At 39.9% G+C, this 16,975-nt stretch overlaps 1 protein-coding gene across 3 annotated transcripts in view; it reads right to left on the bottom strand.

Annotated features, from left to right (window-relative positions):
• The window catches only part of RASA3 (RAS p21 protein activator 3), a 175,637-nt gene that overhangs the window by 46,290 nt on the left and 112,372 nt on the right, over positions 1-16,975 (bottom strand). For all 3 annotated transcript variants that reach the window (XM_010728350.4, XM_085215032.1, XM_085215017.1), the window contains exon 5: positions 13,119-13,195. In XM_010728350.4, coding sequence (XP_010726652.1) covers positions 13,119-13,195 — 77 coding nt within the window. The remainder of the gene's footprint in view (positions 1-13,118; positions 13,196-16,975) is intronic.

Here is a 16,975-nt window from a genome sequence, read left to right as displayed (position 1 = left end):
CAGCAGATAAGGAAAAAAAAAAAGACCAAAGACCAAAACACAGCATGCAAGTCTGAGACACAGCAAGGCAGCTATAGCTTGCTTAATGAAGCTGGCTAGTGACACCAAAGTCTCCCATCTCCTTTTCTTTTGCGTGGTAATACCAGCTGGCCTCGAGACAATGCACTGTGTGCTGCATGGGATATGCAGGTTTTATGGAAAGCAAACTGCAGTAATCTTTGACTTGATGTCTGCTCAAGTTTCATCTGCATCCAGGAAGGAACTACTTGCATTTGGCATAAACACCTTCCAGGACACTCGTGGATGTTCCTGAGTACATGCATGAACACATAAGCAAACAAAATAAGCTGCATAAGCATGTCCTGATTTTCCCCTCCACCAGTCATCCGAGGCCACAAACATCTCCAAACATTTGACAGATTGATAATGATACAAAAAGATGGATGACAAAATGAAGAAGCTAGTTTCAGAATGACTGAAATTCATTCAGAGACTGCAATACACGGCAGGGCAAAAGCTACAAAAAAAGGCAATTTAGGAATCACTCAAAGAAAGAGCTTTTGAGTCTACTGACAGGGATCTGATTAGGTGGTAAGTAAAAAAGTTATGAGATGAGAGACTAAGACCAGAAGCCTTACAGAATTTAAGACAGAGAGAAGAAACTAAGATAGCCCGGAGGAGACAAGAAGGGAAGTATTCAACTAGAAGAAACAAAAGAAAAAAGCACAACAGAAGGAGCATATCCCTAATTTCATAAAGGTTTTCTGTCTAATTGTTGAGTAAGGATTTCTTCCTAGGTGGCAAGTATAGTCAAGTCAAACAGCTATCCCAGGTTGGCCACAGATGGTAACATAAATAAAAAGAATAAAAGATCTGACACACTGGTACGTAACCTTAATGGACAGACCTCTAACTCTCCCAGTTAAGAGAGCCTGAAGAGAGCACATGGAGGAGAAAAGCACTGACATTTCTTGCCAACAACACCCTTTGACCACGGGGTGCAGTAATCCTAGTGGATCAAATAACAACTCTTAGGGTGACAGTGGGGCACAAGGAAGAACAGGAAGGCAAGGGATGGGAATGAGATGACTTCAGCAAAGGCACCGACAGACTGAACACCCAGCACGTTTCTTCTCAGTACGATCTAGTCCAAATATAATGTTTTTTCTATAAAGTAATCTTTCACAACTCTTTCATACAGATCCTTGTATCATTTCTCTATCTAATTAAATGTATGTACTCATAGCAGCAAATACACCTTTTAAATGAAGAGATCAAATAAACTCACAGGTCAAAAGAAATTAAGTGGTAGCTATTCAATCTACATGGAGGCTACCTCCTTCTGTATCTGGCGTGCCTTGGCTCACCAGAGATAGGTACAACTTTTAATACTTTAAAAATGTAACTTTAAAACAGGTCAGAACAACTTTTGACTTCCTTTATATGAATAATCAGATGATCTGTGGTCTTGATTAAGAGTACTTATAATTAAAGGGTTCTGATCTTTCTTCCAGATGCAGTACTTGCATTAGGGAGTTGAAATTAAGCTGATTCATCACCTCTACTGAAACCTAATGTCAGTTAAGCTGCCAACCAAGTCCCAAAGCAATGCTGATACACTGAATTAATTTTGATAAGAGAACTGGACTAAGGTTATGTGATTTATGTCACAGCTCTCAAGGAAATGCTCTCTTGTATGTAGAATTCTAGGTATATTACTGATAACTTGACGCTGTCCAGATTTAGTTAGCTAAAAAAAACCCTTAACTTATCCATCCCATTGTGATTATAGACAGCACAGTAACCAAACAGAGAAGAAAAGCAACAACAAAACCTACACACAACTCATATGGTATCATACATCTAACTGAAATTACAGCATTCAATTCTGAAAAGCTGCTTTTTATTAGAAGATAAAACACATTAAAAATGTTAAATTTAGATCAGTATTCAGGTACACCAAGTTTGTGAGGGGCAGCCAAGAAACACAGCTGTAGAGTCTTTTCTCATTATCCAAACAGAAAGACAGATCAGGCTTGCTAAGTTCAATTTATCTCAATTTTTCCAGCAAGGCACATTGAGCTATTCATTCCAAGATGCACAAACATCACAGCCATCAAAAGACAAAGTTTATAATAAACTTTCCTGGGAAATTAACTAAAAAATATATTCCTTGATGTCTCTGATTCGGCAAGAGGAGAGATTAAATAGAATTCATAAACCATTCATGTAAAAAACAGCTGTCACAGAATGTTGACTTAATATGTATGGATTTCTCCCCTGGTCTTATAGGGCCACTTACTCACACTTGATTATGCTAAAATTACTAAAATTCAGATGCACTGAAACAGCACACATGTAAGGCAATACATGTGCAGCTTTTCAGAGCTGCTTTAACACTTTTCTGGACTAACTGCTGTCCTTTCTTCTGATTAGTACTGGTATATAGGCATGGCTGCTGGTGCTGCTGGTTCCTGCTATAGCCTATCCCTTTATAGGCCTCAGCAGAAATGGGGCCCATCTCTCCTGGAGATGAGCTATAAAGTTCTGTGCCTAGAGGATCACATGCTGTGTACAACACAGGAGCAACGTTTTGGGTCCTTCTGCAGAAATACAAATGGGTCATGCAGACAAGCTGTAACTTTAGCACTGTCCTCTGAAATAACACAGTTGTGAAGCACCGGACTCCTCAGACTCCCCAGTATTTTTAAGACATAAGGAAAATATCCACCTGCAATGATTCCGTCTGGTACGTTCTCCTTAAAAAACACATACATTCACTGCTTTTATAGATAGCATTTCAAAGCATTCAATGATTTAGATTTTTCCAACTGAGGGCCTAAAGCTGAATCACCACAGAGAAATCCCCAGAAGATGTCTGGAGAGGAAGGCACAGGATTTTAATGGAAGACAAAATACTTTGACTATCTGGATGGGATATAGCACTAGGTGAAGTTTCCTGCACGCTCAGAGCACACTGGAATGGCCAACCCGGTACCCTAGAAGGAATAAAGCATTAAGCATATTGTTGACAGTTTCCAATTGCACACTGTCCCATTTTGCAATCTACCTTGAAAACCCAGTCATGAGTCCTATGCTCAGCTAAAAACCCATAGCAATCCATCTCAAAGAAGGCAACTTCACAAAGTGTAGTTACACAGTTGTCTCATACAACACTAAGATCTTTGGTGATGAGAAACAACACAAAGCATGCTCTCTTTAAACAAATGCTTTAGAACTTCTTAGTGAAAAACAAGATGCAAATGAGGACATGGTCAGGTGGGCATTCTGGTATAACCAGATGTAATTAGTAGCCCACATCAACTTTATAATTCCAGTTATTACACATCAGTTCATACTTGCTTTAAATATATCCTTGTACTTGGGGACCAAAAGAAACCATGAGAACTGCAAAGTCTGACCTCCTTTATTATAGTGATTAAATCTGCCAACTAGTCAAGTTGTGCACTGAGCTTGTAATATTCATTGCATCCTCAGAGCACTTTCTTGAAAGAAATCAAGACCAAGCCCAAAGGACTCACAACGATAAAAACATCCTCACAGCGTTCTACAGGAAACTGTTCACTGATTAATGATAATGAGCAGCAACAAAAAAAAGTGCTTTACTACTTGTTTCCCATGAGATGAGCCTTTAGCTTCCAATCCTTGGGTGTCACTGTGGTAAGAATAAGTAATCGTGCAATCAGAAGGTCCCTTCTCTGAGTACAATACATACTAAGGTTTCATCACTTTGAGGTTTTTCTTGCATAAATCAAACACTTCACCCTAAGACACATTTACCAGGTCTTCAGTTCCTCCTGTAGCTCTTCTGTGAATGTTTTCAAGTCTAACAGCATCTTTTATAGCCTGACCTTCTAAAGATAAAGGCTCTGAGGAAATCCTATTTACATTTTGCCAATCTCCCCAGGTGATTTTTTGAATCAGTCAGTGATTTTCACAAAACCTGAAAGAGTGGTAGAGATGTCAAAAGATACTCTGGCCCTACATTTTGGTAAATCCTCTAGCTGTGAACTAGCATCCCCAAGGAAGGAAGGGCTGCACGTGATAGTGGCTTGGTGATCCTGTGTAGCCTGTAACCCATCAGTACACACAGTGATACGTACATACATTGTACCAAGTCAAATGTCTACACCAAGAAAAGGAAAACAACAAAAATAAAAAAAGCAGACATCTGATAATTTTAGCTTTGTGACTCTGCAAAGCACTGCTCATAACTAGCTAAGCTCCAGTACAACAACATAACCAGCAATGAGAATATGATTTCTAGGTCATCATGATAGTGTTGGGAAAGAGATATTTTCTCATTATTGTCACATACACAGGCAGACTTTTTGCCATTGCTTCCTCTCAACAAATAGTTCTGCAAACAATAGAGTTAATGAAGAGTGTTTCCTATGCATTGTGTACCACGTCTCAGCTTTCCTCATACTTGAAAAAAAGCATTTAAAAAAATGAAAATATAAAAAACCCAACTTCAACACCTGGGGCCCTTTGACTTCCCCTTTACCCTGCAGTTTCCTCTATTCCTACCATACTTTGATGCCCCCAGTTTCCTTTGCTGATATCTAAACATCACCTTCAAGCACTTGTCAAGCACTGCTCCTGCAGCAACAGATAACACTTTCAAAGAGAAGTGTGATTTTAAGTTCCATCGCATCCCATTGCACTGTCACTTCAGAAGCTTCACTAACACTGGTTTCTCCTAGGGACTCACCTCAAAAGCAACTGACTGCTCCAGATGATTGCCATCGGAGGACACCGCTGAGATGGGAAAGGCTGACACCTGGGGTACTGCCAGTATCTCAGGCGGTAACAACTCACAGATCTCAAAATCCACGTGCTCTTACAAATACAGACCCAACAGGAATGCTCTTTAATGCTCTCAACCGACTCTAACACTGTGACCTCAAGTAGAGTTGGAAGTTAAAAATCAATTATTAGAAGGATTTATGCTTGAATACTTTGCTTCAATGTATAATCCTAGACAATGTTTACTCTGGCTAAAACAGGAAGTGCCGTCATGTTATTTAAACAGTGGCACCTATTGTTGAAATAGACTGGCCTAGAATAGCTGCATTCCAGTCTTGCATTACAAAAAAAGCCTTATATTTATTCCACAGTCCGACGTCGATTCAGTCTCAAAATGGTTAAGGTTTTGTTTTGTTTTTTTTTTAATGCTTGGACTGCTGCCAAAAGGCCTAATCAAAAAAGATGCTCTTAATTAGCGCTACAAATAACCAGATACTTGCTTGTGACTTGAATGAACAGAAAGAATTTCAGGAACAGAGGAGAAGAAATACTGAATACAAAAACAAAGGGTGAAACAGATACTTCAGTTAGTGGGAAATTAGGCAGCAGGAAAAGGTGATCTTTATAGCGATAGGGAGATTTGATGGACAGTGAGCAATTTTAACTTGATTTAAACCACAAAACAGTCCAGAAAAGTTTTGGTGGCATAGAGAAGCAAAGGGGAGAGATCTCCTTAGATGGCAGGCATTTTATCCTCAACAGCACCAGAGATGGGAGAAAGGAAAACCCATGTACTGTACTAAAACCTTGAACAGAGAGTCATATCCAATCCTTCTCCATTCCCTTCCCTATTCCCCAAAACTGAAAGCATTGCAGCACTTCATAATAAAATACCAGATACCGTATGATTTCATCTGTGAGTAATTTTCCTCCATGAATTTGTTATGAAACACATGCAAGAATAAAAGCACAACCAGGATGCCATCCTGCAAGAAAAAGCGTAACATGATGCAGGCTTTGCTCTCTAGAGAGAGGAGGCCATGATGCATTTTAATGGATGCATACATTTATTGAAAATTAAGCCTTGAAACTACTTTATGCCCTCATCAGCATTCCTTACCAGCAGCAAACAAAAGTTAATTTTTTTCAAAATCCCATGACATAAACTGATCAATGCATACGTTAAACCTCCCTGCTTGTAGTCAGCAATACCATTTCTTCCCTAACTGATTCAGCTCATATTTTGGGCAGGAACATAAGCTTCATTTGACCCTGAAGCAAGTTCAAACCTGGCTGTAGGCTGCCTTTCTGTGCAGTGGAGTAGAAATTTATCTAAAGCAGCATACAAACATTATGTTCCTTAAACTCAGGAACAGCAAACCCACGTGGCAAGGTGGTTATGGACTGAATGTGAATGGAATATAACTTCTAATTTGGAAAAGAGAAATACTGGACGGTGCAGCACCCTCAAGAGAGGGTCAACCCCTGCTCTACAGAACTGACAAATAACTAGAGCTCTCCATTTCAAAACTGGGATTTACATCTACCCTACTACAGCAAACTGGAATAATGGGAGAGACTGAATCATCTTGTGGCCATAAAGGGCCGCAGAGTTTTCTGCACTGAAATGGCACCCAAAGCAAACAAACAAAACAAAACAATAAAAACAGTACAGAAAAGCATATCTAAAACTTTTCTGCCTATCCTTTCTGAACTCCTGTTTTCTGTTCTTATCAGGTACAGCCATGACAAAAAGCAGACACATTTTGCTCTTCTGTGTCACAGATACAATACAGTCCCGCATTTCAAAGTTCTCTCGCTAATCCAACCCTTTTGACACTTTCTTAACCAATTCCTGGGATCTGATGAAGATCGTTGTCTACAGCAAAGAAAACTTGTTCCACCATAAACAAAAACAGGAAGGAACCCAATTAGTAGAGGAACACTTTCAGCTCAAAGCTGACTCAAAGATGATGCCTATTTGTTTTTATTTTATACATTTAAAAGCATTTAAATATATTCCACGGATGAAAGACAAGCTGCTCTCCTGTAGTTTTTCAAGGCACCTCCAAACACAATCACTGGTGACAACAGCAAACCTTCACTAGTCAAGACGGGATCATGTTTTCCCCTAATTCTTACATTAGGATTCAGACTGCTAATCCATTAATAGGAATAGCCTTTATCTCAGCTCTTCCAACTAGACTTGATACACAGAGGCTGACCACTTAAAATTTTCAAAAGAGAATATAATTTCTCTTAACCTAAGAAATGCCACATTGTGATAAGAGAATTTTAAGTTACAGAAAGCCAGGCTGTTTTTAGGTCACTGGCTGCTAACCTGTAAGCAACATGCTGCCCATGTCACTTTCCAGCAAAGCTCATGTGAGCAGTTAGAAAGCAGACGCTGCCTACTGCACAGTCTGTGCTCTGGGCTACAGTCACTGTGTCTCAGCACACCCAACGCTAAGCAGAGACCTCCTTTACAGACACTTGAAAAATGACTCCCTCCTTACCTTCCCCCTTTCCTCTTCTGAAGAGCTTCTAAAGCTCCTCAATACCCACAGCTCAGTCACTATTCTCTTAATGACCTCTGAAGTGTTTATCTTAGAGATGTTGTATCTACTTATTGTTTCCTTTCCTGCCTGCCCTTGCAAGCACAGCCCGTTTAACTGTGTCTCATGTGGTCAGAATGCATTTCAGACAGTTCTGAAGAGTTACACAGCATTTAAGTTCAATTCATAAATTAATGCAGAGCAGCCAAATGCTCCACACCATGACTACAAATGCTTCATTTATCAAATAAAACTTTGGCATTGCTCATGTATTTGCAGACTTGTGAACCACTCACTGGAAAACTGTGCCCCTACATATGGAAGACGATGGCTGCTACAACTGTACAGATTTACCACGACAGGGAGAAAGAACAAAAGGAAGAGCAGAGGGGTGGAAAGTTCTCCAAAGTAGATGTTTCCAAGCTTTTTTAAACCTAAGAGAGAGACAAGACATAAGACAACACTTGAAGGAGCAGCTGGGGACACTGAATAAATACAGACATTTAAATGTGACTAATTACATACACATGCTGGAATTCTCAGAGGAGTATCAGGGAGCCAGACTCCCAGCTCACGCTGACTTTCAACAGGAGCTCAGTGGCCTGTCCCCTCTAGGCATTCTGGAAGTCAGACGTCATCTTGCTAAATACAGAACACCGCTTCTAAATGTTGCCTCTGGTAGTGTAATCAAAGCAAAGCCTACAGACTTTCTACAAAGTTATCTGCAGGAACCTTTTCCTTTATTAAATAGTATGTATTGAGCCCTTCTCTTTGTTAAATAAATAAAAATGCACACACCTACTGATCATAACCTACACTGTTCTGTGAGATGACAGACAGCTGCAGCAGCTCAGAGGTCTTAAGCCTCTGACAGACCACCCTTCTATGCTGAACACAAACAGACTGCACAGGTTCTGCAACGTTCTACAAAAGGTCTAGGGCTCCTCTCTGAGCACTAGTGTTGTGAAGATGGAAGGATATCTGCATATGAAAAGCGGAGACTGAAAAAAATCAAAGGGAGAAGAACAATCCACTGTTTTCCAAATGCAATCATGGAATACAGATACACACAAACTGCTCATGACTTAGTCCAAATATTTAAAACTGGCATGGCTGTGGGAGCATCCTTCCCTGTTACTCACTGCTCATTTTCAGTCTTTTGCACTGGAGAATGGTGCAGTTTATGGATGTACAGGACTAAGGCCCGATTCAACTTAAAAAACATGAGGGGTAAAAAATAAAATATACCACTGCTCAAGCAGCAGCCAAGAACCTTGTGTCAACACAAACGATAGGGTATGGACACAAGCAAGGAGGCATAGGAGTTCTGAGCACTTACTTCCATGGCCTCACTACCTTAAAACATTCACAAAGCTGCGCATGCCTGGCATATGACAAAGCACTTGACAAGTAAGAGATGGCCTTCATTTAACAGCTAGTTTAAGGTAAAGCTAGATGCTGGTAGCAGTAAGAAGCAGCAGCTGACTGTGCAGAGGTCCAGGAAGGCTGTTGTTCTAAACAGCGTGGGAAAAGACAACCTGAGATGATCTGTGAGTGAAGAAACCAGATCCTACAGAGGGAGAAACCAGAACCTACAGATTAAGACCTTTTCCTAGCATACTTTGTACTCATGATGGTTCATTTCACAGCACAACTGTAGTTAGTATAAATGCAGTTACACAAAGATACCAGGCTGTGAAGCCCATACATGTCTTCTACTTGATAAGCACTTGAGCAGAAGTCTGTGCTCGTTAGGCTGAAGCCATCCTCTCTCTGTATGGTATGAACACACAGCACATCAGTTGAACTGGATGATCTTTGACTGTACGTTCCAACCAAAACACTTCATTCCAAATCCTGTAACAAGGACATGAGGGACCCACAGAGTCTCAGTTGATACTCTGCCTAACTCAGTAACTAGGACCATCGAGTTTCATAGCAATTCCACAGAGGGAAACCAAGAGTAGCAAAGAAGTCCCTGAAGAAGCACGCAAGAAGTGAGAGCTCTGGTTTTCACTGAAGATGACAGCAGGAGCCACCTGGGGACACAAGAAGTCTGAGTGTGGTGCCTGCATCTGTATTGTCAGTGTAACTTTTAAATCCACTAATGCTTCTCCTTATAATCCCTTTTACAGAGATTCAGTCCAAGAGATTGTGCTGTAGCAGCTGGCAGAAACTAGGGCCTCGGAAGGGTTCTAATGAAGCACAACAGCTTAGTGGTTTAGGGCTAAATGAAAGTACTGAATGCTTCCTAGGGAGAAGCTATTAGGTAACAGTTTTGAACTCATTTTTTTTGCTTCCTCTGCGTAGGCTAAGGAACCTCACATACCTTTCGCATTTTAAATAATCTACTACTTAATGCTCAAGAGCTCAGCACTTAGCAATTTTAATTTGCTTTTCCATTCAGATGAATTTTGCCATCCTCTCATTGAGCTAATTGTTCACAGCATGCTCCACAGGGCCGCAGACTGCTGAGCAAAGGCCCCAGCTGCTGTCAAGATATTCTGGAAAATAGTGCACATGGGCACAGAGGGCACAGTATTGAAGATATGACCTGTGGGTGAACTGGTAAGAAAACTCATGTTTATTTATTTAATAGATAGGCAAAAATAAGTTTTCCAATTAGTCCTAGTTTTCATTCAGACCACATATGTGTCTGTAAAATACAAGCATTATGCCAGTGATTAAAAAGGCAAAAGTCTTTAAGATATTTTTAAATAGTCGCTCAATGAAAGCAGTTTTTGTTCTCCTGGGTTGTTGAATCAGCCTTATCTATGTGGTAGCTTGCAGGATAATCACTTCCCTGCCTCCAAGAGTCCCAAAATTCATTTAAGGGAAAAAAAAGGAAAAAAGTATAGGAAGTCAAGGAAGTTCACAGGATGACAAACTCACAGTTGTCACAGTTTTACACCTTTGTCTTGTTTGTGCACTGCAACAAATACATGAGCTGTTCAAAAAATAAAAAAAATCAAGTTATTTTCACAACATTCATCTGGTAGCTGCACTCCTCTAATTCACCCAGTCTCTACTTTTACTTCATGAACGATCTATAACAAAGGTTCTGCCTCCCATCTTTGCCATTCTTCTCACTTGGCAACTTCTGGTTCCATATCGATCTAGTCAAGCATTACTTAATTACTGCTCTCCTTTCTTGCATGTCTATGCACTACAACCAAAATACCTATGAACAAACCTGAAAGAGATTTCAGACAGTGTTGAAAAGCATTATAAAGCTGCAGTTCGCTGTATATCTCCTTAACAAAGATATGCACCATGAAGAAAATGCCAAATGACATTCTGTCTTTTCTTCCTGATGTAATAATTCCCCTTTCCTTTTCCATACTACTCCCTGTGTCTTTCTCAATCATAAGACAGACTTCCATAAAAACCTGCACCAATGGAACTACATACTCTAGAACTATTTTTATTTCTGGATTCCCTCCGATCTACCACCCAAATAACAAATAGCTGTGGAAACTAGCCAGAACCATACAGAGTGCTTGAGCTGACTACTGCAGGAAGACTCTAAGAAAGATACCTTCAGCAGACAAAAGATTGCTTGGGATCTGATTTTCAGGTTTTGTTTTTAAGACCCAAGATCTAGATCTAAGTTTAAAAGCAAACAAACAAACAAACAAACAAACACACACACACCTCTGAGCATTACAGGCCAGTGGCTAAAACCTTGGAATTTTTACACACATTTCAGTTAATATGTTGTATTTACTGAACAATACATTCAAAACCAAAATTACAGAATGCTGTATAAGCTATTCAAAGCATTTTCTTTGTATTGAACAGAGTAAAAGGAATAGTCTTCAAAGCAAGGCCACAAAGGCAAGAATTTGATTTAAAATCTGGCTGGTCAAATGAATAGAAAGGTAGAAAAAAATGCTGCATCAAAAGTTGATACTGCCTTATTGTTCTCCATGAAGCAAAAAACTGTACATTTTAAGACTTTATGAAGGACTGTTTCAGACTTGTATTTCTAGCATTTCAGGAATATCACTGGAAAAAAGCACTGGGATTGCAATGTTACCAACATCTGATTTAACTGAAGACAAAATCTGGCTGTGGTATGGCATACTCCCTCAAAACAAAAACAAAGGGAGAAAAACACTTTTGAAAGTCCTTCAGCATATCACCTAAATATTCAAAACAGATCATGGTGAGAGTGAAAGGATATTCCATGTAATGTCTGCTGGCAAAGAGTCAGACTCCCCATGATGTTACCTCACAGCTGGAGTTCAAAGGATAAAGACAGAGGCCTTTCCTGCTGCACGGCACCATGTAAGAGTGCACTGCTCACTTCCAGAAAGACTAAAGCAAATGAAACTGATACTTGGAACAATTCTGCTCCTTTTCCCTCTCTAGACACACTATCGTCTGGGCCTGCTGCGAGAAACAGTCCAAGTGTAGTGGTAAGCTCACCGGTCCAAACACATATACACATCTGCCCTCACCTAGGTGACAGACAGTGGAGTAGGACAACAACAAACCATCCTGTTCCACTTTTCATTTCCCCCTCTCCTGTAAAGCCCTAGGATCTATGACAACAGAAATAATGCTTCAGCAAAAGATGCCAGCCTAGGACTCAGTAGTTTCAGGTTTGAAACCCAATTTCTCAGAAACACCATGACTTGGTCATATTCAAATTACAGAATGGCAAAAGACACAAAAAAGAGTCCTCGAGCAGTAGTTAAATGAAGGCTGGGCCTTCAACGTGGTGTACAGCTATACTGACATGGCAACTTTAGACCTTAAAGAGGTACAGCTCTGTTCAAGTGGTTTGTGTTAGCAAAATCCCTGGAGATCAGAGCCTACACAGCAACTTTCACCATGCTTCATCAGATTTTTACGTTTTTTTTTTTTAACTAGCAGACTGCAGAGCAAAAGATTTCAAAGATGCCTACTCACAGAGCTGTGGTAGGGACTAAGTGTCTAGAAAAGGCATGCAAGATCACAAACTCCACATGTTCATGTGAGCCTAGAAGGATGGAGATCAACCTCCTGGCACACCTGCATTTGTTAATAGATCCCAGCTGCAAAGACTATCTTTTTAAGCAAAGCCTTTGCAGAGGCAACAACAATGTCAAATATTGGTCTGAAAATAAGGTTGGTCACAATTTTACTAGCAGAGCATTTCTCTACTGAAACAATTACCAACCAATTAGAAATGTATGATACTAACACTTCAATTTTGATGACATTCTGCCATAAACAGAACACAAGGTAGATTTCTGACAGAAGCCAAATAGTACTGCCACTGCTCCTGAAGTAACCATCTGGAAGGGTCTGTTATGGTCATCGGGCAATGGCCTTCTGACTCCTCATATGAAGGCAAAATCTTGATGTCTATTTGAGTCCTAGGACTACAAGGCCTCAGGTAATTTAAATGAGATTCTGAGACTGCTTTAATAACTGATGGCAGACTTCTGTTTGTTGAGTCAGCTTTGTAACACCCTGTTACCACATAAGCTACACCACAACTTCACTTAATTAGTAACACCCTTAAAATGCAAATCAGAAGGATATTATCGTTGGATATGTTTTTAATATTTCTAAAATGACTAACTGATCCATTAACGTTTAAAGTGTTAGGAACAAAATTATGTAAACTACATGCAGAAAAGGAGAACAAAAAAAATCTCATCCTGTAAATAAATTCATATGAATATCGCTGATTAACAACAGCGTTCAATCTCTAGTCAATGCCACGATTCCCCAAACAATTTTAAAATGAACCACTGCATACTGTATGTAACTATATTTCCTCATAACTTTAAGTCCTACCTTGTTGCGAGCTTATGGCAGACGACACCGGTGTCTGTTATGACTTCACTCAGCCTCAGCTCCAGGTGGACCTTTCCCTGAAACCGACAAAAAATAACGCATGAAAAATCAGTGCTGTGCATACCCAGCCACACCATTCCAACTAGAAACAGAACAAGTTGGTTAACACAAGCAATTCCAGGAGGAGTTTAAAGATTAGTTAACAGTTGTGCAGCTGACATATTTTATTTCTTAAGGAATCCAGTTCTATAGCCACTTCACTTGATTTCACTGCATCATCCTTCATTTCCACCCCACCCTTTTTTATTTGTGTGTTTTACTAACTGAGGGAAATGGTGTGTCTGTGGTCTGGAGTAAAAATATTTTGTTGTAGCTTTATTTGTATTTAGCATTTTAAATATCAAACAAAGATCTCCAACACAATCACTGAAAAGATATCACATCAGTGTGTTACAAATCGCAGCCTTTCAGTACCTAAAGGGATCCTATAAACAGGAGGGGAGTCAACTCTTTACAAGGGTAGATAACTGCAGGACAAGGGGAAATGGTTTTAAGTTGAGGGAGGGAAGATTTAGGTTGGACGTCAGGGAGAAGTTCTTTACAGAGAGAGTGGTGAGGTGCTGGAACAGGCTGCCCAGAGAGGTTGTGGATGCCCCGTCCCTGGAGGTGTTCAAGGCCAGATTGGATGGGGCCCTGGGCAGCCTGGTCCAATATTAAATGGGGAGGTTGGTGGCCCTGCATGTGGCAGGGGGGCTGGAGATTCATGATCCTTAAGGAACCTTCCAACCCGGGCCATTCTGTGATTCTGTGATTAAAACACTGGAAAACTGAAGGGGCCAAAAATTAAGAAATAAAATAAAACTGCGAGTAATACAGACTGCGCTACTCTCATTAGGTCTATTACATCACAAAACATGTGCATCTGGTTCTACTGGCAAAAACTATTACCATATATGGATAAACAGAAAATAAATTTTGTTGTTAATCTATTCTGACGTGCCAGTATTGTCCAATCATCTTTTTTATATCATGATGGCCAAAATTGAGTCATTCATCTTTAAAACTACTTCCACTCCACCCTTGTTACAAAGCACCCTAAAATCTACCCCACTAGTTCTAATGTAGGTGGAATTGTTGACTCAATTTTATCTCGACTCACATTGCCAGCCTTTTCATAATATCTTCCAGATCTGACTTTTTCTTTTTTTCACATCACCAGAACTCCAGCCAAAGGATGCCTATCCTGCATAACAGAAGGGACTGAAGATCAAACCCTGACCCCTACTTTTATTATGTTGTTAAGCAGATTCGTCTGGAAGAAAGCTGGTGAAAGCATATGGAAGTAGAGCGGGGAGTGCACTAACAAATGGCACAGACACTCAGAAGTTCAGCTCAAGCTCATTTCCCAGCCCTCCTACGTTTAGTAGTACAAACAAACTCTGAATCATAGAATCATAAAGGCTGGAAAAGACCTCTCAACTCATCTAGTCCAATTGTCAGCCCATCACCACCATGCTCACTACCATGTCATTCAGTGCCATATCTTCATGTCTTTTGAAGACCTCCAGGTATCCTGTCTCCACCACCTCCCAGGGCAGCCTGTGCCAATGCCTCACACTCCCCCTGTGAAGCCAGTGCCTGAATGCTTGTCCTGAGGAAATCAGTGAATAACAGCATTTATTACTGCAGTAGTCTCTTCCTCCTTCCTTCGATACACTCCCTACTAGAGACCAGTTTTACTGCACCATCTTGAATTCACTTTGTGCTTCCTTGCTTTCCTGTGGCAAATAACACTGCTGTTCATCCAGAAAACAAGAAAACAAGGCCCCTCCAAGCTATATAAATCAAATCCCATAGAGTTTGTGTCTCATACTCCTGATTTTTCACGTCTGTTTTAATGAAGAAATCAATCCCCTCCTTTATCCCTTCACTGCACACAAACTTCAACCTATGTCATTTCTTTCCTAAACTGAGCCTGTCCTCATGAACAAGGGAAGCATTTCCTGCACAAATGCATAAGGCCACTTCTAGACCCACCTGTTTAAAACTTCTTCCTGCTACAGAGACAATCATACATACAGGTATGAGGGGCTAAGCACAGCTGGCTGAGTGCTCGGAGTACGCAGGACAGCTTTCTGGCTTTATTTTACAGTGTTCTCCCATATTTTTCACTGCTCTCTTTTCCACGTATTTTATCACTAGAGCTACACTATGGGGCTCTAGAGAACAAATTTAGATTATGAACCTGCACAACCACCGCTGCCACCTTTGTTGATATCCTCCACATTACCTTCATCAGAGAAATCAGCAAGGAGTTTTGAAGGAGTTAAGAGACAGGGAAAGAGATTTAGGAACCCTAGAGAAAACATCCTCTTGTAGAAAAATGCCAAGAAGGTAAAGTGTTTTTACAGAGATACATCTGCTGACTTAAACAAAGGCAAGACTGATCTCTCTCAGGAAATAAAGAATGCTTCCATACACTTAAGTGAGCCTGAATGTAAACTTGTTTACAGTGCCAGTTTGCTAAATGCTGCTCAAATTAAGTAATTACAACAGAAGCTGCCTACTTCCAAAATTAAGCTCCAAAAATGCTCTCGAGTAAGCAGCACTTCACACATCTTCCCAACTACAGTAAGAAAAAATACAGTGCAACCTCCTTCAGGCTGAAAGCCAGTGCTTCTTTTAGCTCTCATTTTTCTCTTGAGAAGATTCAGAAAATGGCCAGCTGCTGAGAAAGTGACTCAAAGCTTCAAATAGCAAAACAAAGGTCACAAGATCACTCGGCCTGGCAGCCTTACGACTATTCCCAGACAACTTCCTTACCTCCAATTAAAAACTGAAATATGTAAGTATATTTAAATAAGGCTTAATATATATATTTAAATAAGTAACCTACTTGCAGGTTTAATTCATTAAAAATGTCACTTTTACGTAAACAGAATGCTTTTTCTCAAATCACTGTGCTGTTAGACAAAACATAAGTAAGTTTACTTCCTCACAATGCCAGTTGTTGGTTTACAAAATACCAGATAGCAGGTTTTTCCAAGAGAGGACAGAAAACCACGCAATAAATCAGTATTATAAAAATCAAGACTTAACAGAAGGTAAGGCAATCATCTATACTGAACTCAATGTAACAAACAGAAAGGAGATTACATATTTACATACAACTTAACTAAACTCAACAGAACATCAACACTTACAACATCAAATATATTTGTATTTTTTATTACCATAAGAACTACTGTAATAACAGGTAGAACCTTCAATTGTATTAGGTGCCCACAGCTGATGACAGCATTTATAAGCAGGAATGATCAGATAATGAAGCAGAATACAAAATATGGAGCCCCCATTCTGCACCTGAAGCATCATGCCTTGGTTCTGTTCGGAGAAAATCTTTGTTACAGATCCAAGGACTAAATCCAGGATCAGTCCCAAGCCTGTGTCCTATCATAAAGAGTTGTTATTTTTTTTTTTTCCTTCATTACAACAATCAAACTCAGAAAAGAATCTGAAAGATTGACAACTTCGAAGTAGAATGTGTTAATAACTAAAACATTTACATAGAAAATATATCAGGATGTTCCTAGAAGCAACTACATTCATTAGCATACACTTCACATTTGGAAGAGTAGGATTTTTTCAAGGAACAAGCTGCTGAAGGAGTATCAACTCAATTGCTGAACAACACTTCATTTTTCATAAACTCAAGATGATATAGATGGGTGGGTTGATAGGTCAAATGTCCTTCCTAATCATATCCAAAACTCCATAATGGGACCAGCCAGGTTCCATTTTTCAGTTCCTGATTAAAGAAGTCATCATTAGATTGAATTTCTTGCAGGCAAGTAAAG

The sequence above is a fragment of the Meleagris gallopavo genome, chromosome 1 (assembly GCF_905368555.1).
Source record: "Meleagris gallopavo chromosome 1, MGAL_WU_HG_1.1, whole genome shotgun sequence".
NCBI classification, from domain to species: domain Eukaryota; kingdom Metazoa; phylum Chordata; class Aves; order Galliformes; family Phasianidae; genus Meleagris; species Meleagris gallopavo.
This window is presented reverse-complemented; position numbering and strand designations above follow the sequence as displayed.